This window comes from Pholcus phalangioides, unplaced genomic scaffold (genome assembly GCF_987345545.1).
Source record: "Pholcus phalangioides strain wild (caught in Gottingen) unplaced genomic scaffold, Ppha-v1.0 ptg000015l_1, whole genome shotgun sequence".
NCBI classification, from domain to species: domain Eukaryota; kingdom Metazoa; phylum Arthropoda; class Arachnida; order Araneae; family Pholcidae; genus Pholcus; species Pholcus phalangioides.
In genome coordinates this window covers 94,531,795-94,558,648 of record NW_028301608.1, presented here as the reverse complement: position 1 = coordinate 94,558,648, position 26,854 = coordinate 94,531,795, and the positions used below count along the sequence as shown (strand labels likewise).

Here is a 26,854-nt window from a genome sequence, read left to right as displayed (position 1 = left end):
TTGTTCTAAGGCCCCTGGGCTGGATCCCTTTCAGCCTACCTCCTTAAAAAAAAAATATGGGGACAACCAACCCTTTACTTCCCACACCTCTGGGATCTACCTCCGTTCAAGCTGTTTTTTTGAGCTGCCTGTTTTTTAAGGATGCAGACCCACCGACCCATTACCTCCTAGAGATACGTTGTCTCTAGGAGGCGAGGGCCCCCCCCCGAAATGTGAGAAAATGACCGGAAAAAGATGGCCAAATCCATTGTTCTGTCACTTTGGTCCCCCCCCCGAACGAAATTTCTGGCTACGCCCCTGCTAGGAGGTAATGGATAATATATATACACTATAGAAATGAACAAAGACAAGATGAAATAAATATTGAGTACATGTTCTTTGCCCCACCCCTGGAAAAAGTTGAAATGATGGGCCTGGGTAGACATTTCTTTCCATTCCCAAACTGTTACCGCCTCCCTTAACCAGGAATTTTTTCGTTATCGCCCACTCCAAGTCTCAGGTTCCTATACTATACACAGAGCTGCTACCGTCCGTCTGTTACACTCCATTGCCCCCTAGAAGGCAATCTATGACAGAGATTGCATATACAGAGCCCACACATAACAATGAATTCTCTCCAGGACCGGTTCTGAACATTTTTCAAGTGTAAGCAAATAACATTTTGGAAAGGAAAAATCAGCCCCATCTCTCCCCTTCAGTCAGCGTCTTTTGCTGCCACGTAGTTCGCGGGATTTAAGGTCAGCTCTTGATACTTTCCCCATCCGAAATAAAATTTGTGTCTGAAGAAAGGGTTCAGATTTCATGGATTTGAATTGTCTGTGAAGAACGTGTTCAGACTTGAGTTTGAAGTTTAAATTATCTGCAGGTCTGTGAAGAGGCTCTTACGATTGTTTCCTCTCTCTCGCCATTAGAGATTTTTCAGTAATTTTAGCAACTTTATTCACTTTTGGCATCATTTCTGGCAATAATTGGCATGTCTCCTATTCAGAATACTGATTGTCCAGCATTATTTAAAAAACATATGGTCAGAATTTGTTTTATGATTAAGGAAAAATCAGTCTCTGATGAACGTCGGCTAAGTAGGAACAATGGTACATTTCCATTCCTTACCCGAAAAATTGATTTAGATATTTGCGGTCTAATGTCTGTTTTGTTGTAATTTTTTTTTCTCCCAGCGGAAAACTAGCGCACGCTCGATTGTTAATCTGAAAGGGTTTCGCACGATTAATTAATTCTTCTTCCATCAAGAGAGTTATTGTGTTTGTAAAACACACAATAATATTGAAGCGATGGCCTCTGAAGGTATAACCGATTCCGGCCGCATCTTGAAGATGGAAGTGGACTACAGTGTGGCTGTGGATGAGAAGATTCCTATTTGTCAACAGTTGTGCAAGGTATACGAATACTGTTATTTATCTTGAAAAATAACATTATGAACTATAAATATTTTGTTGATCATAGCTTTATTTGTTTTGTAATGCTTGAGGAAATTGATCCCGATCTTTCAAACGATTTGAATTTCTTATGAGGGGAAAACAAATTCCACTTTTCTCATCTGTGAAATGCACTGTGATCTGTAGAAATCAATAAATTTGTGGGAATAACATTTATATACATTCTTAGTTTAACTAAGCATTTATATACATTCTCGTTAGACCCAGGCTGTGAAAGAGTGAAGGTAATGTACCCGCCCTATAGGTCTGGGAATGACGTCTATGTAAGCATTAGGAATTTGCTGTAGGCTGAATTTAGTTCACTTATGATCACGAAGTTGCAAAACCAGATGATGACAATGCAAACGAAACCTAAACTTGTGTGACATCCATTTCATAAAGGCGGAACGGCTACAGTATAATTCAGCGATTCTATGAACTTTTTTCACCTGCTATGCCCCTTTCCTTAATCATCATTTATCTGTAACTCCCTAGAATAGTTTAACTAAGCATTTTCTCAAAACTAAAAAAACTGTGAAAACAGAGTTATCTCTTATGGGCGCCAGATTACTACCAAGACCTTGGATTGCAACCCGAGGAAATAAAAATAATGTTTTTTTACCACTTACCTGTGGTTTTTTTAATTCTGCTTGCTCCACAGCACAGCAATAATCCATGTTATAAATCGGAATAATCCAAAGGGCATCGATGGAATTGAAAAAAAACCCCATACAAATGCAAAATCAAACTCGTAGGGAAAATAAATTCTTCGGGGATAGTGTAGTGGTTGCGACATCTTAGCCCAACAGAAGCAGTTTAACATCGGTAACAATGTAAATAAAAAACGGTGCTGAAACGCGACTGAGAGCAGAATATACAGCTGCACAATGAAAGCAAAGTGACACGAAGTTCAACGGTGCAAGTGATTTGTCCATTTGATTTTTTCTTTTCTTTCAAACTAAACACAACTCAGGTCTATCGTCATCTATGGACAATTTACTACCTAGTGAGTTGTGCTGGAAGTGTAAGTGTGTGTATCTGGCATTGTGTTTGATTTTTCACTGCTTCCATCTATATTTCAGAAGTGGAAGTGCAATGATTGAATTACATTTGTACCGCTTGTAGGTCTGTTGCGAGACTTTTTAAATGGGATATCGGGTGCTCATTCGCGTCCCAAAGTCGGGAACCACAGAAAGCAAACTTTAGCCGACCACCGCTGTGGTAATGGTTGGATTCGAACCCAGGACCTCGCAACGTGAGTTTGTCACTATGACTATTCAACCACCACAGCGGCTGTCCAATCGCTACCATACCTGCACGCAAAGATGCAAATGAGATATAACAGGGAACATAATAAAATTGCTATAGCTATAACCATAGACGTGATTTGGCTTTTACTTTGTCATGACCCTCACCTCTGAATATAAAAGTGAATAAGAAATGCAGCGGATAAATTGCAGTAATCTGCTGTAAGAAATCGCTATATTGGAATATTTGTGAATCAATAAATGATAGCCAGGCCCAGCTTTGTGAGCCATTATTATTGTCATCTTGATGAAACTGAACTGCATTAGAATTAAATCAGAAAAAAAATGTAAGCATTTTTCTAACAATGCCATTATTAGCATTATTGTACTTAGCAGGTATATAAGGCCCTAGTGGATGAACGAGACAGTAAAATCCATTGGAAGCAGGCAAGCTAGACAAAATAAATAAATGTTACCAAGGTGCTAAATTCATCAATGTTCTGAAAGGTATCTAAACTCCATGCCACCCTTTTGCAGTGTGTTGGTTGAGAAAATATCAGAAAGTATGACGACCAGTCCCCAAGAGTGAAAGAGTCATGCTTTCAGAAGTTTTTCTTGCTGAAGTTGCCAAAAAGGATCATAGCAACGGATGTTAAAACGAAAAGAAATGATGAGGCGATATAAAAAAAAAACAGTGAAAATAATGATGAACAAAACAATATTCTTAGACTAAATAAGGGATCAACATGAAAAATAACATCCTGTATATAGACCAGATAGGGGATTCAAAATGAAGCAACATTATTCCCGGATAAAAACTCTGGGTTATAAATAGAAAATACCAGGACTATCTTTTAAATAACACAACTCGGGAGAAAAACAACTTTCGTGGAGAAGAAGTCTCTCTGGGCTCGATCCAAATCTGAGTTCAATAAAAACATGATTGCGGTCACGTCATGCTCTAATCGTTTGCTCACAATCCCATCTATACCCTGATTGAGTAAAAAAGTGCAGGGCCAACAATATTTCCTTGAGGGACTTTCGACACCTGCCCAATTAGAAAATCCCTAGTTCATCATAACCCGCTATGACCTATCTCGCAACTATGATTCTATCCGATTCAACCAGTTGCCCCAAATCCCAATCTCATTTAAATGCTTAAAGAGATTCAAGTACCATGTTGTACCTTATCAAATTCCTTCTAAGATAAAGAACATTGATGTTTTCCCAAAGCCGCTGTCACTTGATCATAGAAGCAATTAAGGTTAGTTACACATGACTTCCCCTTGAACCCATGCTAGTTTTTCCAACACTGTTATTGTCACCTATCTACTTCATCAGTTTCTTTTTGATAGGAATTTTCTAAATTTTTAGAGGGGTGCTCTTCAAACTCACTAGATGATATAATTAATTGGACACGGTTTCTCTACTACTCTTTTTAAATATTGGAACCACATTAGCCAGCTTCTAGTTGCTTGGGATGGAAAACTAGTCACGTGAGACTTTTGGAATTAATATGAAAACCAGACATAAGAGAGTGTTTATAATTTGGCAGTCATTGAGTGAAACACAAGTCTGATTTATGAATTCCAAATGGCTTTCGCCAAAGATAAGAAGTAAACCAGGCCATGGCTTGGCAAAAAAAAATGCAAATGTTCAATTCATTAAAAGGAATCAAATAGGGAAACACTCTCACAATATCTACCCGTGCTACGTGTATGATTTGCGATTAAATAACTTTTTAAGTGTATGAATGATTACTTATAATTTTTTATTTTTTTTCCCACAATTTTTCCAGGATGGTAAGCTTTCAGAAGCTTTGGAAATATTGCTGTCATTGGAAAAACAGACCAGGACCGTAAGATTTTACTACATTTTGTCGTTTGATAAGGAACTTCATAATACAGTCAGACTCCCATATAATGAACATGGATATTATTAATTTTCACATAACAAAGTTTTTCTGTTTCCTGTGAATTTCATATTGCATCCATTATTTAGTTTCAATTCATTATTTCGATTGCTTATAAGTAGAGCCCGGATTATATGCATTTGCATATTTTGCCCCTTTTTAGCATTAATGCATAAGTGCATATTTTTAAAGATTTATTTAGATCAAGCCTTTTTTTTACATAATTTTTTCAAATAAAAATATTGCTCATAATAATTCTGTGGTTTGGTGAACATGATATCTCCAAAAAAAAAGGCTTTTTGATCTGAAAGTAAGTCTTACCAATTATAACTAATTAGAAGTGAGATAAATGCACAAATACATGCGTATGGTTAAACAACATGCTGATGCATGATATTTTTTCATTTGTATTAGTGTGTATGCTTTATTTTTGATTTTTAAATGACAGTGAAAATGCCTATATCGCAAAAATATGATTTTGGGTTTATCATGTTCTGACCAAACACCACAGATATTTTCATACCATCGGTTTTTTTTTTTCCGGAGGTAGGATTTGAGAAAATTAATGGAGTTGTTTGTAAAATACAGTATTTTCCAAATATCAACCATTTTATTGCACCGCTATTTTTAGCGTGTTAATTGTTTTTAGAAATAGTGTCAAGTTTTTTTTTTGGTACTTTGTTACTGAGCAGATGTAACAAACTCGAAATTAAAAATGCCGAAATAAAAAACATTTAGAAATTATTAGTAATAGCAGTTATTTGCATATACAGTATACACATATATGGGGATATTTTTTGTGAATTAATATGCACTATGGAATAGAAAATATGCATTTTAAAAACATATATGCTTTTTTTAAATTTTTTGTATGGTGATCTTGTTAATGCATATTTTCTCATTTTTGGTTCATATTTCAGAAGTTTTAACATTTTTAGAATTTTTTAACGTATATTTTGGGTTTTTAATGCATATTTCGAGTTTATTAATGCACATTTTGCCATTTTTAAGATCATATTTTGGTATTTTCAAATGCATATTTTTTGGCATTTAAAGTGCATATTTTGGCATATTTACATATTTTTAGACCATATTTCTCGGCTTTTTTAGTGCATATAATCTAGGCTCTACTTATAAGTCATAACGAACATCGATTGCAGTAATTTATTGCAAAATTACAAATAAATTTGGGACAATTTCACATTTTAAAATCTGTCGAAAATTCATTATAAGCATACTTCACTGTAAAGTATGCTTATAATGAATTGTAAAAAATTGTTGAAATTGTCCCGAATTAATTTGTAATTTTGTGCTTATCTGCCAATTTACCTTTCCGCAATTGATATAATGCCTCTTTTATTTCCTTGGGAAGACATTATAGTAGGGATGTTTTGGGTACTGTAAAATCCTTCTATTTTATTTTTTTCCACAACAAAAGATTGAGGTTATTTATTCCCAAGAGAATCTAGCTCAGAACTACATTTAGTGAAAATTCGCCTTCTCAAGCTAGATTTGATTGTTGGTTTGTGGTGGTTCTGTCGTGTGCACATCAATTTTGAGAATGTTGAAAGGTAAAATGCTGCTCATTGCTTTGAAAATTGTGGCTATGCAGTATGCAATTAATGTCCAGGCTCTCATTGAAAGAAAATGCATTTCATTTCGCATGTTTATTTGGATGAAAAAATGATGCAAAAACGTTCAGATTTAACAAAAATATCAAGGGAAAAAATAGTGAGACATTATTTTTGTTGACACATTCAATGACTTGAGATATTAATTAAATATTTAATTTTGTTAAAATATATTTTTAATCTATTCATTTTAACCTCTTTATGATCACGGCCTTAATATTGTGTCCAAACACTAGTGGAATAAATTAAAACAAGTTCTCTGTATTTTCTTTCTTCTCTCTTCATCGTTGCAAAGCTTTATAGTAACCCTATTATCTACAGAAGTTGCCTTTTCTTTCCCCCTTTCTTTATAACATATTTTTCTACTCTGAACACGTGTAAGCAAAAGAGAACATGTGCAGTGAGGGTGGAAAGAGGATTCTCAAAAATAAACTTTCTCTTATCTACCTTATCTATTGTACTTTTTCCTTTTATATTTTTTTCTTTCCCCCCTCCTTCCGTTTTCTAATGTGTGGTTTGGTTAGGATAACGTTACCACATTTATAGCTGATTCATTAAACGGAGATAATCCAAATTTCTTGCCAAAACCATATATGTGAAGTGGTTAAGAATATTCAGATTAATGAAAAATGTGTATCGTATATGTTAAATGTTTCATCATGCTTTAAACGCATCGTTTTTGCAGCCAGCCGGTATGGACACAGTGTAGTTCCCATAAAACGAACAGTTTTGCTGTTTCTTTTACTGTTATAAGTGGGCCCGACTGTATATAACATATACAGTGAAATTCCTATGTAACGATACCATCTATAATCGCCTATTATCATTAACAAATTAGTTATAATTTTAACTAAATTTTATAGTGAATTTTTATGCTTGATTATTTCAGGGTGCAGATACTCATTCTTCTGGCAGAGTGCTTGTGGCAATTGTCAGGCTTTGCTTTGAAACAAAAAATTACTCTGCACTGAACGAGCATATCGTGCTGTTAACGAAGAGACGTGGCCAGATCAAGCAAGCCGTGACAAAAATGATACAAGAGTGCTGCACGTATGTTGATCAGATGCCAGATAAGGAGACTAAACTCAAATATATTGACATACTTCGAACCGTTACAGCTGGCAAGGTAGTAAATGAAAATGTTATTTTTTTAATTAAAGTTAATTGTTGATTAATTATTGCTGCTGATTTTTGACTTATGATTGACAAAAATCTTGATAAGTTGATCCACAATTTGATTGTAAATAGTTGGGTGTGTTTAAAATTTTTTTTTTTTTTTCACTTTTTCTGAAAATTAAATTTATTTATTTGGTCCAATGCTAGATTTATGTTGAAGTTGAAAGGGCAAGGTTGACGTATAAACTGGCAAAAATGAAAGAAGAGGAGGGCAAAATTGAAGATGCGGCTGTTACTTTGCAGGAGCTCCAGGTAACGTTAAGCTTTTTATTGAGCTTATTTTTTAGATATTTAAAAGTGTCAACGATGACTAGAGATGCATAAATTTTGCAAAAAAAAGGTTTGAAATTGGAAATTTCGCATTTATTCGCAAAGAAAAAAACAACCAAAAGACTCTCTCTCACAAACACACACAAATAAAAAATGTTTAGTTTTTTTTTTCTAAAAACGACACATTTCCCCAAAGTGTAATTATGGCTGCTTTTCAATTATGGCATGTTTTTGATTTGAATTAATAGTTGCCCTTGTGAAAAGTTTATAAGTACCAAGATTTTTTTTTACATTTGAGGTCCACTACTACTAAACCATACTTGCAACTCTTGAACACATCCCCTGTGGGTTTTTTTTATAATGAATTGGTACATGCAGAAACATGGTGTGTGTGTATGCGTGCCCCTGACAGCAACCCTTGGAGAGAGAGAGGGATGTTTTTTTCTTTTTCTCCCCATTTCCCCCCTTGGAAAATGAACCCTCTCTGTCATGCCACATCTTAAGGTCAGAGGCCAACTCAGCATGGGTATAAAATACCTGTCTGTTAACATGGTCATTTCCATCAATGAGCCTATCCTGTGTCACGTCTTTAAAAAAATATTTTCCAGAAAAGGCTTCCAGTAAGAAATTTGGGTACAAAGTACTAATAGGTGTTTTTGCGGCTTTAGATGACCAAAACGTTACCATATCGTGGCAGACTTCATTCATTGGGTTGGATGTCATGTGCAGATTCAATTTGTATGAACAATTATCTGTTGTTTTTAGCATGATATTGTATCCTCTTCAATTCACCATTCTCATTTGTCAAAATTTTCTGTCTTTTTCATAAATGCCCCTGAATTTGATGCTCAAAAGATTTCAGAGCTACTAAACTTACTCCTCAAAACTTGCTCAGATAGTTTGATTGCCCTAAATTTTTACGTAGTTGAGTAACTTTCTTACAGAACTCAGAAGCGTAAGTCAACTCATATTTTATGAGCAATAACTTCATTTTAAGAACTGAAGGAAGGTTACCTGAGCTAGGAACATATTTTGCGAAACAATTGCTTTCAACAGGGTCATCCAGTTTATGCAAAAGAATATTGACTTTTAAGCACATAATAAGGTCCAAATTCTGAGGAAAATTTTGACCAATTTTCAAGTTTAAAAATTGCAAATTATCGAGATTTTGCGCAAAGTAATAAAAAAAATCAAAGTTTCACATTAATTCATCATAATTTTCCTTTATCAAATCTATTTCGTAATTATGAAACTTACATATCTCTAGTGGTAACATAAACTACATTTTCTACATTGTTGAAAACTTACAACTGCATTTTTATCTCTTCATCTGGTGCAATGTTTTTTTATTTGATATTGGTTATTTGTAGGTGGAGACTTTTGGTTCAATGGATAAACGAGAAAAAGTCGAGCTGATACTGGAACAGATGAGGCTGTGCCTAGCAAAGAAAGATTATGTGCGCACTCAGATAATCAGCAAGAAGATCAGTACCAAGTTTTTTGATGATGTGGCTGTTCAGGTAAGAAAATACGATGCAGCTTTATGCACACACACACAGATTGGTGTGATTTGTTTAACTGATTCTTTTTTTGTTCAAAGATTTCTGTGAAAAATGCAAACTAATGATAAAGACTGCAGTAAATGAATAATGACTGTCAAATCCTGGCTTATTATAAACAAAACTTTTAGGTACATCAGATTTCTTATTCACACTAAAAGTCTGGTAGCTTCCTGATTCATTTGAAGAGTCAATTTCTTGACTGTTGGTCGTCCTTCATGAACAAGCCAGAATTAAATCTCAATTTATCAGTAATGTCTTAATTCATGAGCCCACCTGGGCACCTCAGGTGCATGAGAGAGCTTCACAATCACGAAATCTTGCTATGATTTTTGAGAGCATGTATGTAAACCAGCCAAATAGGGGGGGGGGGGGAAGGGGTTAAAATTTTTTTTTCCCGGAGGCCCATATGATCTTAAGACAGCCATGCACTGGTGTATGTTGAAATTTTTTTGATTTTTTTTTTTGCTGTTACCTCTCTCCCCTCAAAAAAGAATGATGACCTCTCCCAGAAAATCCTACATATGCCTATGCCATCATACAATATAATTCACATCAAAACTTTGATTTTTTTTTCATCAACTTTGCCTAGCTGAAGTAACATATTGGAAGCGGTTACAATAGTGGGACTTAACAGTGTATATTTATATTTTAATTGATGCAACTTTTTTTTTGACGTGTCATTGGGTGAGTGATCACGTGGATGTAACGAACCAAATATTTGACCACTTAGTTTTTTTTTACACCCAGGTTTGACCATGCACCATCAGAGTTTACTGCTTACATGCTCAACTCACGGTCTCTTGGACCAAATGTGGCCCTTGGAGGCCATCTGATGTGGCCTGCAAACTCAAACGTAATTTCGTAAAAATGAATCACGTGGCACATTCTCAGATCACTTAAGTGACCCACGGCACATTTAAAGATCACTTAAAATGACCTGGGGGTGCTGCTGTAGATCAATTAAGTAGCCAACGACAAATTTTCACAATCAAGTGGTCTGTGGCATATTTTTAGATCACTTAAGTGGCCCATGACACATTTTCAAACCAATGAAGTGGCCTACACTCTGAAAGATTGAGCACCTTTGTTTCACTGTATAATAAAATGGCCGCTGTGGTGGTCGAGTGGTCATAGTGACAGACTCGAATTGCAAGGATCCAGGTTCGAACCCCACCAGCACCACAGTGGTGGTCGGCGGAAGTTGGATTTCTGTGGTTCCCAACTTCAAGGTGCGAATATGAACCTATCTCCCCATTATAAAGTCTTGCCACAGAGTGAGAGAAACAGGCCTACAACGTTACAAATATTCAATCATTGCACTTCACTCACAATTTGAAATATAGATGGCAGCACTGTAATATCAGACATAATACTAGACTAACTACTTCAGACTAGGTTAGGTGTACTCACTTTGTTCTAGACTGCCACGAAGCTGGGTTGGAGGAGATCTCTGCAACAGGATAAGTCCGGTGGCAGAGCCCCTGGCATTCATTCGTTCATGTATAATAAAATGATTGTATCTTTCCAACTTGAAGGCAGTTATGTAATCCGATCTCCCATTTAAAAGAGTCTTTCCACTGAGAACTGGCAGATCTATATGATGCTTATAGAACACAAAAATTCAGGCATCTGCCACTTCAAGTATGGAAGACAGATGGCAGCACCACTAGAATATGGAATGCACATAACTTCCACAACATAAATATGCTAGGGCAACACATATACACACACAACACATGCATCAATTAATTTAAAAGTCCCCTAGCGGAATGTTTATAAGGTTCTTGGTCCGTATTGATATTATTGTGAAATGGTGTTCTGAAATCTTTGAATGATAAATGGTGAAAAAATTTATACTTGATGAAACTAAATTTATATAGATAAATGTTTGATTTTTAAAAAAATGCAAATTGATGTTGAATGTATATAATTTTTTTTCGACATGCAGGATTTGAAGCTCAAGTATTACCAGTTGATGATCGAACTTGATAGGCATGAAGGTTCTTACTTAGCTATATGTAAACATTACAGAGCTATTTATAACACTCCGAAAATACAGAGTGACACAGAGCAAAAGCACGAGGCCTTGAAAAAGATTGTGATGTACCTTGTGTTGTCACCATATGACAATGAGCAGTCCGATCTAATTCACAGGGTGAAGGACGATAAAAATATAGAAGAATTACCCAAATACAGGTGAATAGCACCTTTTTATTTTCTCAATATTCAAATTAATGTAACGTATAGAAGATGAGTAACAGCACTAGACTTATTTTCAAGATGATTAGTAGTTGGTATGGAAAATTATGAGCATAAATTGTTTTAAAGTATGTTATCTACATTTCTCATAATTTTTTTATGAGTGATTTTTTCCATTCCCCTTCTAAATAATTAAAATCAATTTTCTGTCCCCTTATTTCTCCATAATTGTAAGAACCCAATAAAATAAAATGAAATGAACTTTTTTTTCTTTTCTTCTCACAGGGACTTACTACAACTATTCACAACAGTCGAGTTGATAAACTGGAAATCACTGCATGCAAAGTATGAACAGGACTTGCGTGAAGCAGAGGCTGATTTGTCTGCATCTGAAGTATTCGGCCACAGCGAGATGGGACTCAAATGCTGGCAGGATTTGAAGAGTCGGGTTGTTGAACATGTGAGTTTTTCCCTGCAGTTTTCTTAGAGGGAGATACATATGTAAGCCTATAACTTAGAACAACCACTGCCATACCCCTTAGGTATAAAAGCGTTGAATTCTCTTGGTTTTCTCTTTTGAATTTCATTTTTTCCCTATCCAAATCTCCTTTGTTAATCAATTTGGTGCACCTTGCTCAGCACAAAGGTAATTGAGGAATTTGCCCTTGCTCAATTATTTAGTTAGAGTTTGATCCTCTGAGAGGATCACAATTTGCTTCTTTAGAATCAGAATTGAATTATTCCTAATAGCTATATAAAGTCATGTTTGTTTTTCTTTTGACTAAAATGAGGCCTCACATGACTGAACTGAAACATTTAAATCTGATTGTATACAATTAATAATACAGACATCCCCCCTCTTCACGTTTTATGTGATTGATTTCATAAAATAATCACTTAAAGTGAATTAAGTAAATTTAACACAGGTAATATAGGGGGATGAAAGTTTTCTTCAGAAGGATAAGGGTGGGGGGGGGGAAGGGAAATAAACCAAACATCTCTCTCTCTCTCAGGTCGTGTCATAATGTTATCAGAGCTTTTAAAATTGGCATGCACTTTCCCATGATGGTGTTATCAGGCTGAAAAACAACTGATTATTGAGTAATTATTTTAAAAGTTCTAGTGTGCTGTCTTATATTTTGAACATTACTGATGTAATAATATGAAATGAAGTGGTTGCTTTAATCTATGTAACATGGGAAGTGTCCCCCTTCAGCACCTGAGTCAGGTACATTCATGATAAATTTGAATTTCAGGTGAATGTTCAGTAGTATCATAGCATGTGAAGTTATTTATACAAATTTTTAGAATATGGTTTCCATTTTGTTTTCAGAACATCCGAATTATGGCGAAGTATTACACTCGAATGACTTTGGCAAGAATGGCTGAACTTTTAGATCTCAGTATTGCTGTATGTATTTTCAAAACTGATAATAATTTTTCTCTCAAAGTCTTTAAGGCATGTTATTTTTAACATGATTTTTCAGTATTTTGAAAAAGGTAATACATTGAAACCTGTATAAAACAAAATGTCAGGAGACTGAAATTGTTTTCCGTTCCAGACAGGTTTTGTTTTATATAGGTGCACACAAAAATATATGCCATGATTTATTTCTGTCATTTTGCAAAATTTAAATTTTGAGAATATCACCTTAACTAATATAAACTAAAGAGTATTATAAACAGACATGCATATTACTATTTTGAATTTTTTCATGTTTGCTGTTTCAAGTTACTATACATTTGAAATTTCATACTTAATATGCTCATAGTTAAACTTCAATGTAAAACTTGGTCTTGAATAGCAATAGAATGAATACTTTTGTCCAAAATCAAAATTTTTTTTACATTTAAAAAAAAGATTGCGAAATTGTGTGCTTTTTAAAAATAGTGACAATGAGATCAACAAATTATGTTTGTGAAAGAAAGATTAGACATCTCTGTAACACTTTAGTTTTGCTTTTCTCTTGCTTCCATGACCTCTATTTTTGTGTTTAAATTCAACTCGTGTTTTTCGTGGCTAGTCACTTTCTCTATACTGAATGAAATGCTAAAGAATGGTATAGCTAAATTGTGAACAATTATTCAGTCTTCCTTGCCTATTACTCTACCAAACTAGTTTAAATGAAAACTATCAATATTTTTTTCCAAGAAATAGGAATGTTTTCTTACATAAGCCACCATTTCTATCGTAGATAGACGTGGTTTTAAGTAAAATCCTGTTTAGTGAAATTAATTTTTGCTGATTGGTCAGCTCTCCTTGCTAACAGTAAAACTCATTAACTAATTTGAATTTTGTAAGGGAATAAGATATAAACTACTTAATCATAGGGTGGCAATATTGTACAACTGAGAAACCATCAGAAATCTTGATCAAAACGGGGACCTAATGCAAATTCCTAGATAAAACAAGGATATCTTGAAAAATATTTTTCAGAGGGATTTACGGTGTCAAATTGCACAGCAATGGCTAAAATTACCTGTAGGTGATAAAGCCAGGGCCTTGTCAATACCACTATAAATAATATACTTATAAGGGGTGTTGGCTTTGCAATGCTTATTTAGTTTGGTGTTGAATCATATACTTATAATACAATAACATTATTGCAATTACTTTGCATAGGCATAAAGTTATTTAAAGTATTGGGGTTGGAGCTATAATGTATATTGTTGCAACAGATCCAAAGAGACCATATCAGGAGTTTGGGTAGAGTAGCATGTAGGAGAGTGGGACTGGTGTAGTTCCATATATATATATATATATATCCATGAAAATGTGAAAACTATTCTGAATAATATAACAAATTATCAAAAAATCATTCGTTCCATGAAAAACGAAACTTAAGATTATTTTCATACTGGTTGGCGTGATCCTGAGTTTGAGTATCAAGGTGGCTACTCGGTACCATTACGATACATCACATATGCATTCTGTCTCAACACATTGATGTGTGCCGTGCATTCTATTCAAACTTGCAGCTGTGATGATACAGTCTACTGGATTTGAAACTGAAAAACATGTGGGTAGTTTGAAATTACATAATAAAACAGTTCTGTAAGCTAAATATTGAAAAATAGGTTGATTTCATTATTTGTTGATTAAGCTAATCTTAAACTGGGACTGTCTGGGTTTTCCAGAATATCTGGCCACTGTATCTAATCATAATCAGCTTCAAAACTATATCTTAAAAACAAATTGTTTTTTGGACAGTTATTCTTAAAAAATAAAATAAAGTGGGGGCTCCGAGGAAATTTGAACGAGGCCTAATTGCCGTTTTTCTTTTTCAAGCAAAATCTTTCTGTATCAGAAAAACTCGATTGAGAAAAAAAAAAAAATTGCTCTGCAAAAAATTCATCTTGTAATAATGATATAGAAATTTGTCCAATTTGTTTTTCATACACAAGAGTTACATTTACAGAATTCATTTCTGAAAGGTAATGGATATATTTTGCATGTATAAATTTTATTTCATCTGCTGCTAACTAATCTTTGAATATTCAGATTCATTTATTTCATTATGTTTTGGTTGAAATTTAAAGATTATTGATCAATAAAGTTTATTGTTCTTCAAAGGAATCTGAAGAGATGCTTTCAAATTTGGTGGTGAACAAAACTGTATGGGCAAAGGTTGATCGTCTTGAGAATATTGTCTGCTTCCAACAACAGAAAGACCCAGATGAAGTGTTGAATGACTGGTCCCACGATTTAAATGCTTTGATGCGTCTCCTTAATAAAACTACACATCTTATTAACAAAGAAGAAATGGTTCACAAGCATCTTCTTGCTGAAGCATAAACCTATTGTATCTCTTCGGCAAATGTAACATGTTCTGAGTGAAATAATCATGTCCCTATTCATGTTATAAAATGTAACTTTTTCCTTTCTCATTTATATGAACTGTTTCTTTGGAAAAAAAAGTTTTTTCAGCTGTTTATAGATTTAAAAAAAATATTTCTTGTTCATTTCAGTTCATTCTGTATTGAAAATACTATACTTTGTTAATGCAACATCAGGGGGAAAAGACTGTCATTTCCACATTCAAGCTTCGAGTTATTTCCCAGCCCATTTCAAACAACTCACAGCAAAAGCAATGGTTCCCTTGCTCTACTACTACTGCTATTTAACGGAACATGCGCCTCGTACACATTCCTCTATGGAATTTCTAACGAATCGGTACATGCCGGAATGTGTGTTCTGAGTGTATGCTTGGCCCTAATGTATTTATGTTGTCGAGCTGCGCTTGTTTCATATTCATGCTGCCATTTGGCTTCCATTTTCTGAAGTAAAGGTGGAAATGCTTGAATTTTCATGTTTTGTCAGTATCGTAACCCTATTGTATCTCTACGGCAAATGTAATATGTTCTGAGCACAGGAAAGGCACAATATTGTCAGCTCAATTTAATGCGTGCATGTGCCCCTGGCAAAGATTGGCAATGCCCTCAGGAGCTTTTGAATCATTGCAGTAAAGGTATTGTGTATAACGAGTGTTCAACTCTGTATGTTGCATGACACTACAGGACAGATATGAATATACAGGAACTCATTGAATACTAAACTTATAACTAGCAATTTACTGATATCACCCCCCTTACGCCAGAAACATGAATGTGTAAATTTTCACTTTCTTTTTTTTTATCAGCTGGTTTGATCCCTTATTTTGCTAAGTTTTGCCAGAAATGTGTATCCGTATTGAAACACGTTCCAAAATATTTTAAGAAATAATCTCCATAGAGAGTAAAACATGGGTAGAGTAAACATTCAAACATCATTTCTCAAGCTTTTTTCCACCCCTCCTAGAATTTTTATGTTCATGTTTCTGGCATGGGAGGGGGGGGGGGAGAGACAATATAGTAAGTAATTTACTAATATTCTCAAATAGTATTTTGGTTATATTTCAAGTTCTTAATTTTTCTTTTCTGCGGGCAAGGAGTGAGGCGAGGAGCTAGTCTTTTTCCAATGGGTATTGTGCTGGCATGTGGATGTTATTGTGGCTTCGGGTCATGAAAGCCTTGGTTCAAGCTTCATGACTAGCACAGGGGTGGTCAGCCGTGGTTAGGTTTTCTGTTTTACAACTTTCATTGAGGATTACTAACATCTGAAAGTTTACTTATGGTTCGTATGGGTCAAGAAATTTTGTATTTACTGGTTTTTTCCCCCCATACACTCATTTGACACTAAATTTTTACACTTCAATTTTCTTTAAGAGAAACAACCTACCGAAATACAGTTTTTTTTGCATTTGATTCTCAAGTGAAGTACTTTTAAAGTGGTTTTTGAAGGTAGATTTTTGGAAGTGTCACTTATATGGTGACCAAATGGCTATATTTTCACACTTTGTCAGTCACAACTCTTTTTTTAAAACTGTTCCACTTTTCTACAAAGCCTACTTGAATTGTCTTTTCTTCACTGATAAAGGATGACTATTTTCATCGCTTATAAATTGCATTGAGATAACTGAAGGGTAAAAGGTAAACACACATTGTAAGTGCTAAAAGCTAAAGTGTTGGGAAATTGTTAAAAACTTGTTTTGCTGTCCATAGGTATGTTCGCACTTGCGACCTCTTTACATGCCCTTTTGAACTACTTACAAATACAAATACAACGCCACAACAGGCAAATTGCCCAACGAGGTGGCTGACTTAAGAGCATCATGGATCCCCGAGCCATTTTTTGGAGGCCCTACCTACTACTACTACACCACACATGCGCCCCGCCCACACACCCCCCCGGAACCCCCCAACGAATCGGTACATACGGGAATGTGCGTGTACGCGTAGTGAAACCTGACGTGAAGTTTTGTTGTTTCTCTGTAATGCTTGTTATGTGTAGTGCTGCCATCTGCCACTAGTTTTTCTAACTATGAGTGAAGTGTTATGATTGAATGATTTATTGTTGTAGGACTGTTGCTCTCTGTGGCGAGACTTTTTAACGGGGAGACCGGCTCGCATTTGCCGCATCGGATCGGCATTCGGTAGTACTTAGAGGACTACCAGGTATTTTTCACATTGACAATATAAAGCATTGCTGATTTGATACTTTAAAATGAGAAACAGTGTTTGAATTTTTGAATTTGTTTTTCCACTTACATTGTTTACCATTTTTACCCTTCAATCCACCCATCCCCCATTGCGGGCGTCTTTGGTACTGTTCGTTTAAAAAATTGATTACAGAGAGGAAATCCAAGAATAAAAATATTGCATCCATTTTCCAGATAAATTTTGCAATGTCTAACTTAATTGCAGGAAAAAAAATCATATACCCTGTACAGTAGATAAATAGAACCGTTCACACCCTGGACTGATGCAAAGCAACTTACTTCTGTTACCTCAAAAGGGGCAGGGTTGTGTTGGAAAAAGTTAGATTTATAGCAGTGGCCCCTAGCACTGTGGCCGCAAGTATCAAATCACTCATGCCGTTCTTCTCATGGAGACAGCTATTAACTCGATATAACGTACAAGCCATTTAAATAAAATGGATGCGGAACCCAATGATGGGAGAAAAATTGCTTGTGCTCCCAGTGGCACATAAGGGCTGGAGACCGTACGCAGCCTGGGATTTCAAAAGAAATGACTGTACAGTATGAGTATGTACAGTTTTCAAATAAAGAATATAAGTATATAGACTTAATTCTTATGGAAATTAATTGAACTTGTTTTATTGTTCATTGATGAATGATTACACTTGAAACGCCTTGGCAAAGTACTCATTTTATCACGGAGAATTATTTTTATTATTACTCAATTAGGCCGGATAGTCAAGAGGCTACTGCATATGCCCTCTGTGAAAGAGGATATGTCAGAGTAAATTTCTGGGATAGAGGGAAAACATGAAACTCTGGAAATAGAATCCTATTGAAAGTGGGAGTGAATCTGGACAAGATATATGTATCAAACTACTGAAAGGGCCAAAGAACATCTAGAGGAAGAAAAGAAAATTAATCGTAAAAAAAAGTTTTATATATGAAGCATCAGGGTAATTGTTGCCATTTTTTTCTTTGTTCAGATCTGAAATCGTAGTAAGCATTTATAAAAAAAAGTCAATTCTTTACGTAATATTGTAATACAATGTGCAAAGGATCTCAATAAAATTGTTTTTCAAAGAAAACCGTCATGAAAAAAACGTAAGCGGGAAAACGCTTTGAAAGGGAAATATCGATGATAGAACAGAAGTTGGGACAACGAAAAACGAGTCGTACTAAATGGGAACATTATAAGCAGGATCTACTGTGTAATCATCTGTTGATTTTGATTGCCACTATCAATTGCCAGTTTTTTTTACCACCAGTTTTTAAAAAAATATTTAATAGCCGAATAATCGGTTATTCGACAAATCACCACCATTCATCCCAACTCTACTCGCTTATACAGGGAGGGCTAAAAGTCTGTAGAAACTTTAAGAATTCATAAAAACTGGAAAAATAACCGAAATAAAAAACGGTTTGCAGGGTTAGCATCGCTAGATCACGGGAATTTTTTTGACAGGAGGGAAAAACAAAAACAAAAAAACATAGTTGGCGCTGACGTACACAAGGCAAAGAAAAGATACGCAAATAACGAACAGATTGCCTCCAAATCGTTATTGCAGCAGTATGTGTTCCACATGACCACCACCACAGGGAATAACATTGCTGGCGAGTCACGAATCCAACAAAGCTTTATCCTTCGCACTCAGCATCATTGTTCACATATATGGTTTACAACGGTCAACTGATTGTGGATTAGGAGCGCAAGTTCTAATAACCGCCTCATTTGCATATATCCACCGAAGTCGATTGTACCAGCGCCACTTATAAGTTGTTTTTTAAATTATTTTTTTTTTCCTGTCTTAAAAAAATTCCCGTGACCTAGCGATGCTAACCCTGCAAAGCGTTTTTTATTTCTGTTATTTTTCCGGTTTTTATGAATTAAAGTTTCTACGGACTTTTTGTCCACCCTATATATTGAAGAGAAAATTTACGATAACGTAAGAGATAGTAAATTCTCTATCTCTAACTATAATACCTTTTTACGTTTAATGTTTTCTTCGAATCGGTACCCTCTGTTCAATGATATATATAAGTATATATATATTTCATTCGTAATTATAATTTATTCGAAATACCAAACTAATTACACGAAATATCACCTACATTTGTGAGACATCCTAAACGTGGGCGGAGATACGGGGGGGGGGGCAGCGTCAAAGGTGAAGTTGACTGATCTAATGTATATATGCATATATGAATTGACATCATCATCATCGTGCCCCCCCCCCCCAGAAATAATGACCACGCCCCCAAAGACTTCCAAGTCTATCTCCGCCTACGATCCTAAATAGCATGGATATTTCGAAAACTCGATTAACAATTGCTGAAATTGAATGAAATTTGATTTATACTCATGGACACGAGAGAAAATAACTTCGAAAGCATATAATGAACTATGACTGTATTTTAATCGTCAATTAAAGAACTGCTCCAAAAAACGCAGTATATCATGCGTATTAATATATACCATCCACCAGTATTAAGCACTCCAAAGCTTTTGATTCCATTACATTGCCATTGTCTTAAATTGGGGTTGGAGCCTGCAATGCGAAAAAAAGCAATAATTACGACTTTTTTTGTAATGATAGTAGTTCATATATGATAAATTTTGATCGGAACTCATTATCATAAGCTTAATTTTTGTGGTAAAACTTTCTTATCACCATTTTAAATTATAAGTATTTCCTGATCGGCTACTTTAACTCATTAAGTGATTTTTGAAATTTTTCTGATCCGCATTATAACTACGTCAGTAGAAATCATTAAACGTTCTAGAAATTGCCACCCATTTTCAGGAACATATATCTTTTCGATTACGCGAGCTGATAAATGCCCCCCTCCCCCCGCCACCACAAAATAATAACAATTTATTATTATTATTTTAATTATCAATTTCGTTACTATTAATACCGGAAAAAAAACCTATAGTTTTTCTGTTATTTATGCTGTATGCTTAATCGTATATTATCTCGAAGCGAAAAGGGGAAAACATCCTTTCTCTGTCTTTGTGTTATCAGACAAGGAACAAAATCTGACTTCGCCTACCCACAGTTGATTGACAGGACGGGGGGGGGACATGTTATCAAGAGAAGAAAACTTACAACGGTATGTGGGCTCGGGGTTGCCGTTTTGAGAGAGTTTTAAGAACCCGAGATATTTCCGGATTTCGGAAAACGGCAGCGGGTCAAGTTAGACGAGATTGCCGCTTATAAGAGGAAAAACGTTCTGTGATTCATACGCTATATATTACACATAAAAATTTATTTTTAAGAGAATTAATGATTTTTTTTTTTCATTTTAACCTCTTTGGAAATAATATGCTGCGGTCTGCAATCGGCTCAAGATCAATCAAGAAATTCAGATATTTTTTTTGACGTCAACAAATCTTTTAAATCATCTGATGATACTGAAAGCATATTCGCAAAAAGTTGCGTGACGAAATTATATAAACGCTCATATCTCAGGACGTACCCAACGCAAGTGAAAAGCAATGGTATCGTTAGATGAACATTGTAAAGACAAATCCAATGATGCCACTCCGGTTTTAATATCTCTTTCCGTCTGGGCACTAGGTCCGCTGCCCGTTCGTAATAAATTGTTTCACTCTATATCTCGAGTGGTTCACAACGAAAATAAACGACATTGGTATCGTTTGTTCGCCATTCCAAAGACGACATATGCCAGTAACTACCACGCGATTCAAGGCACAAAAAACGTATTCACGTCAAAACGTGTGGCCACGTCTATAGCACAGCCTATTCCAATTTTTTGACGTATAATCCGCTGAATAAGAGCACGAAATTACATTATATTGCCGAGTCATAAGACGGGAGGCAGGGGGATATAATGAATTCCAGTCTTTAAATTAACTATGACAATATATTTGAAAAAAAGAAGAAAATAACACGTGATTAAACACAAACATGTCAAAACTTACAGATGGCTGGAAAAAATACCAGAAGTTTGTTTGTATCAGAGATCCATTTCATGGAAATATTCAAAGATATTTTTTGAATCTGGAATTGTTTATATGTAGGAAAAGCATATGATCCTTATTTCATTTATACACAGGGACAGAAAAACGAATATATATATAGTCTGTCATTTACATATCAATACATATTTACATCTCAGATAATACAAATTTTCAATTGTCTATTTTCATGATGTGTATTACACTTATACAAAGGTTATTCTAAGCTGTTTGTACATCGAATATCTCTGCAACCTCGGACTTTAGAAACATACTTAAAAAAAGTATGACGTGAAAATGACGACACAAAATGTCTTAAACTCCATAAGGGGTCGTATACATTAAAAAAATGAAAAAATAACTTTTTATGTAGACCTTTTGTGTGTGTGCTAAAACGTCCAGTATTTGAAATGTAAATGCGGCTCTGAGAAGTCGTTCACAAAAAATTGCATATTTTTAAATGCAATATTAACAGAGAATTTTTAAGTTTTCAGCATTCATCACCAATGATTGAGGGCGTGGTTCACAAATTGCGAAATGTAAATTAAATTCAAACGAGTGATGAATCGCATGTCTATATACGATTCATCTCTCACACGCTATATTTTCATTCTTTTTTGATTTGTTCTGAAACACAACTTGCAGATTTGTATCACTAAAAATGAATGTACCGTGTAACAGAATGCTTGCTTAGGTTCTCAATTTTAACAAAAAAAAAATATACAGACCTTCCCCTTTCCCTTTAAAAGGTCTCTCCACAGAAAGTAGGTAAACAAGCGAATAGAAAAATTGTTGCAATCGATTGATACTAAATTGCCAATTTCACTTCAGTTTGGAAGATGGATGATTTTACTTCGAACATTTAAATTGCCTCCGGACATTCTTGAATACGTTAGTGACACACAAATGCACACATGAAATTTTCCAGCACACAACAATTCGACAGATGCAAGAAACTCGCTAAGTGAGGAGATATCGATGTTTCAGGAAAGGAAAATTCATCTCTGCCCTCACGGGAACACGAACCCCGGTCTCTCGTTTGCCGGACGAGTACTGTACTCGTTTCCTGAGACATCGATATCTCCTCACTTAGCCAGTTTCCTGTATCAGTAGGGGTAATAAAATGAAAAAATCCTGCAAAATATCTCAAGTCAAATCTGAATTCGGCCCATAAAAAGGTTAATTAAAAAATTCAACATCGAAAGGAATGAAAATATGATGACTCATTAATAACAGCCGTAATGCGGAAAAATTTGCCTACCATAATTAAGAATTGTGAAATAACTCTCTTGACCAAAAAAAACCCAGTTTCTTTAAGAGCAGAATGTATGGGCAAACGCAATCTGTTGAAACTAGTTTTTTCGGTTTTGAACGGAATAAAAAAATTAGGTTTATCCCAGAGCCTCCTAGGCTAAAGGCCTTTCAGCCTCCCACCAGAGTCGTCCTTAGGCGCAGCACATGAGTCTTTGCATCCGGGCGGCAGATGAGCTTGAGCCACCCCTGCAAACGGAAAATAGAAAATGAAGCTATACTCACGCAGTTCTGAGAATGAAGAATAATAAATAATGCAGTACCATTCAAAAAAAAAAAAAAAAAACTACATAGAGGATCTCTTTTTGAAAGTACGGTATATAATTTCCAATCAATTTATATATTTTTCTAAAATAACAACCAACTTACCTCTATCAGCTATCAAAAACAAAAAAAATTAGTTATTAATCAAGGCATAAAAAGGAATAGGCATGTCTAAATGATATACAGTCAGGGTACGCAGATTTAAATCAACTTGATTTAAAAAAAAATCATTGATACAAATCACAGAATTTAAGTTTTATTTTCAGTTTGTATTAACTTCAAAAAATGATATTGAAGCAAAAGTAATCTAGTAAAATGATATGTATGCATGTTATTGAAATGCTGTAAAGTTGTTTATTGAACGAAATATAGAAACTTTGGTACATATAGACTTGAACTTAATCTATAGATGTAGTGCAAAAAGATAGCTGTTTTATATTATTTCTAGATTTTGTGCATGGAAAAAAAATGCAAAGGCATATAGGGAGCTAAACTTAGATATAGGCCTAATTGTACGAAGTATTTGTATTGCATAAATTACAATGTGGGGCACTATTTCCCCCGATAAGAGGGGGGGGGGGTAGTACCTCTTATGAATAAAAGCGCTTATCTCTACAAGGAACACGTTAATCCATGAAGCTAACATTTGGGCTCAACGACCTTTCATGTTACGTAAACACAGATTTTTGGTGTTCATACTTTTTGCTAGCAGTTGGTTTGTTTATTCTTCGTTTGTAGTTAATTCATTAATGCTGCATTAAAATTGAGAGATTAGATAAAAAAATAGATGGCTGATATGACAAAAATATACGCATTCTTTAAATGGTTAACACGATTTGTTTTAATTAATACGTAGTCAGTTAATTTCTAATGAAAAAAACGATTTTTTAAAAAATAATTTTTTCATACCCTGTATATAGTCGACGCTCGATTTTACGAACCTATAATTTACGGACTACATGCTTTTACGAACTAATCTTCTTATAGTGTCCCAAATAATATATTTTATTCTTTTCAACGATTTTCCCATTTTTCGAACTTTTGATTTTACAAACTATTTTTCACGTCCATAACGGATTCGTGAAAACGAGTGTCGACTGTAATTGATAAAACTGTAAAACGGTGATACTTTTTGTAATTGCCACGCGTTTATAAGTTATTTTAGTTTCTCTGAAACGGATGAATGGTCATTTTTTTCTTTCATTGTTAGAAAAATAGTTTGATTAAAAAAGGGAAATTTTCAACTCACATAAGCCTGAACATGGATAAATACATATCGTAAGGAAAATGAAAAAGCATTTCTCTTTAATATGGAATTGATGAATTCCGAAAGTACGAGAGTTGTATCAGATAAAGGGTATATAAGGAAGGGTATATAAAGATCAGGGTATATAAGGAATGGTGGCAAAGAAGTAAAATTGTTCACAAAAGTTCTGTAAGGCGCTCAGTGCCAAAAGCGAATAGTTATGACACAGAGGACGCATGTGGATGATTTTGTACGTGGTAGAATTATCGGCCGCCTGGAATGTGGGCGTACTCAGATGGAAGTATCCGAGGAACTTGGAATTGCCCAAAGTGTCATCTCTAGGCTTTGGCAACGATTCCAAGATAACGGAAATGTCAGTAGACGTTACAGTACAGGTCGCCCCCGAGTTACAACGCCGAATGAAGACCGGTTTTGGCGGTAACTGCCAAAAGAAGCAGACGGAGCACAGCATCCGACCTGTCTCGTCAGCTATCTGCAGCCACGGGTACCACAGTTTCAAGGCAAACCGTGTACAGACGTTTAGGAGATATTGGTCTATATGCTCGCAGGCCTGTCAGAGGTGTTCCGCTCACGGCAACTCACTGTCGGCAGCGATTAGCCTGGAGTAGAGAACATGCAATGTGGACATAGTCACAGTGGGCTTGTGTGATGTTTTCCGACGAGTACAGGTTTAGCTTGCAGTCTGATTCACGTCGGACTTTCATATGGAGAACGCCAGGTACCCGTTATCACCAAGACAACATCATTGAACGACACCGTTACGGTGGTGCAGCATTGCTCGTTTGGGGTGGAATTATACTGGGTTCCAGAACAGATCTGCATGTTCAAACCGGAACCACGAAAGCCCAAATTTATCGGGACATCATTCTGGAACAACATGTACGTTTGTTTAGGGGTGCCATGGGCGCAGAATTTGTGTTTATGGATGACAACGCCCGTCCTATCCGAGCAAACATCGTAAACGAATGCCTTGAATCTGAGGATATAACCCGTATGGAATGGCCAGCATTCTCACCTGACTTGAATCCGATAGAGCATGTGTGGGACATACTTGGCCGACGAGTTGCAGCCCGTCAACCACCTCCTACATGTGTACCGGAGAGCATTGCTTGCTGAGTGGAGTGATCTTCCCCAAGATCAGATCGATAATTTGATACTCAGCACGCCTAGGCGTTGTACGGACTGTATTTCATCGCATGGGAGACATACAATGTATTAACCATCATACAAACCATGTAATAGTAAGTTTTTGTAAAGGAGGTATTTTTTACAATTGCTCGAGGGAGCAAAAATTGTAGTTTTTATGAATGGTATCTTACATACACCATCGTTTTTGTTCTTTATCTTTTGTTTAATAAATGGGCTTTATGAATAAGTAACGTTTGTTTTGTTTCTGAACCTTTATTTGCCGGAGCTGGCATTATCCTTAATTTATGGACATGAGTGTATTTCAATTTAAAAATCCGAGAAAAGTTGGGAATAACAGCAAAAACTAACGGCCAACGCTCATTTATGTAGTCCTTTCCCAATTTTTGTCCGAAATTTTGAATTCGAACATCTCAGTGAATATCGCATTCAAAAACATAGGACTTTTTTTTGTTGTTGAACTGTGAAAAGACAAGGCAACTTTCTAACTGGAAGTTAGAACCACGGGGACCGTACAAAAATTACGATTTTTTATTTTGTGACATTATTTTCACTCTCAAAAATGGTACGGGGTAATTTTTTTTAACACATTTTGAGCATTTTTTAAATTGAAACCATACCTCTACGATAAACGGTTGATGAGATAGAGGCCGCATTAGCACTTACAGGACACCCTGTACATAGGGTGATTACTTAATTCCCCTTGCCGCTTTTTACTATTGAACGTTGATCCTAGAGGCGTAGGCTAGGGTCAACGATCATAGATCCTTAAGGGGTTTTTCTGATACTGTATTTCCAAGTAAAAAATATCCATATATAACGTGTAGAACTCAGATACGTCATTCATGTTGCAAGGGGGTTGTATAGTTATTAAAATAAAAAAATTAAATAATATACAGACACCACTGTCCTCAAAAACGCAATTACAAAGTTGTTGCCCTGAGGCCGCCAAAGAAAATTCCACGTTTCCAAGTGCAATATTCATTGAGATATTTCAATTCAAAAATCGGAGGAAAGTTGGGAAAGAAAACATAAATACGAGAAAGAAGCGTTGTCCGTTAGTTTATGCTGTTTTGTTCTTTCCCTACGGGAAGTAGATAAAATCCTTTTTATAAAACTTGATAAGTCCAACCAATAAAGCTTATAGGTTACATTCGAGCGAATGCAACCGATAATCTTATTGGCTAAATTTTTCAAGTTTTATAAAAGGACTTTTAGAAAACTTTTATAGTGTAATACCGGCCTTAGAAGAGTCTTTTTACTGTGAACGCCTATCGCATTTGCTGGTTAAATGTCTTGTTGTATTTGAAACTTCATATGAGCCAAGGCAAACACCGTTTGTTCGTAATTAATTTAAATGAACCCTTTTCTGATTTCTTAGAAGTCAAATTTATAAAAAAAAGTTTTCTTCATTCGCAGATCTATTCAAATATTCGT

At 35.3% G+C, this 26,854-nt stretch overlaps 1 protein-coding gene across 1 annotated transcript; it reads left to right on the top strand.

Annotated features, from left to right (window-relative positions):
• The first annotated feature begins 651 nt into the window (after nt 1-651).
• On the top strand, nt 652-15,318 carry Rpn5 (regulatory particle non-ATPase 5). Its single transcript, XM_089244822.1, has 9 exons — nt 652-1,394; nt 4,479-4,538; nt 7,113-7,349; nt 7,547-7,651; nt 9,040-9,189; nt 11,180-11,427; nt 11,716-11,890; nt 12,764-12,841; nt 15,005-15,318. The coding sequence occupies exons 1-9, from the start codon at nt 1,290-1,292 to the stop codon at nt 15,224-15,226; spliced, it is 1,380 nt and encodes a 459-aa protein (XP_089100948.1). The 5' UTR covers nt 652-1,289; the 3' UTR covers nt 15,227-15,318.
• Nucleotides 15,319-26,854: the final 11,536 nt, after the last annotated feature.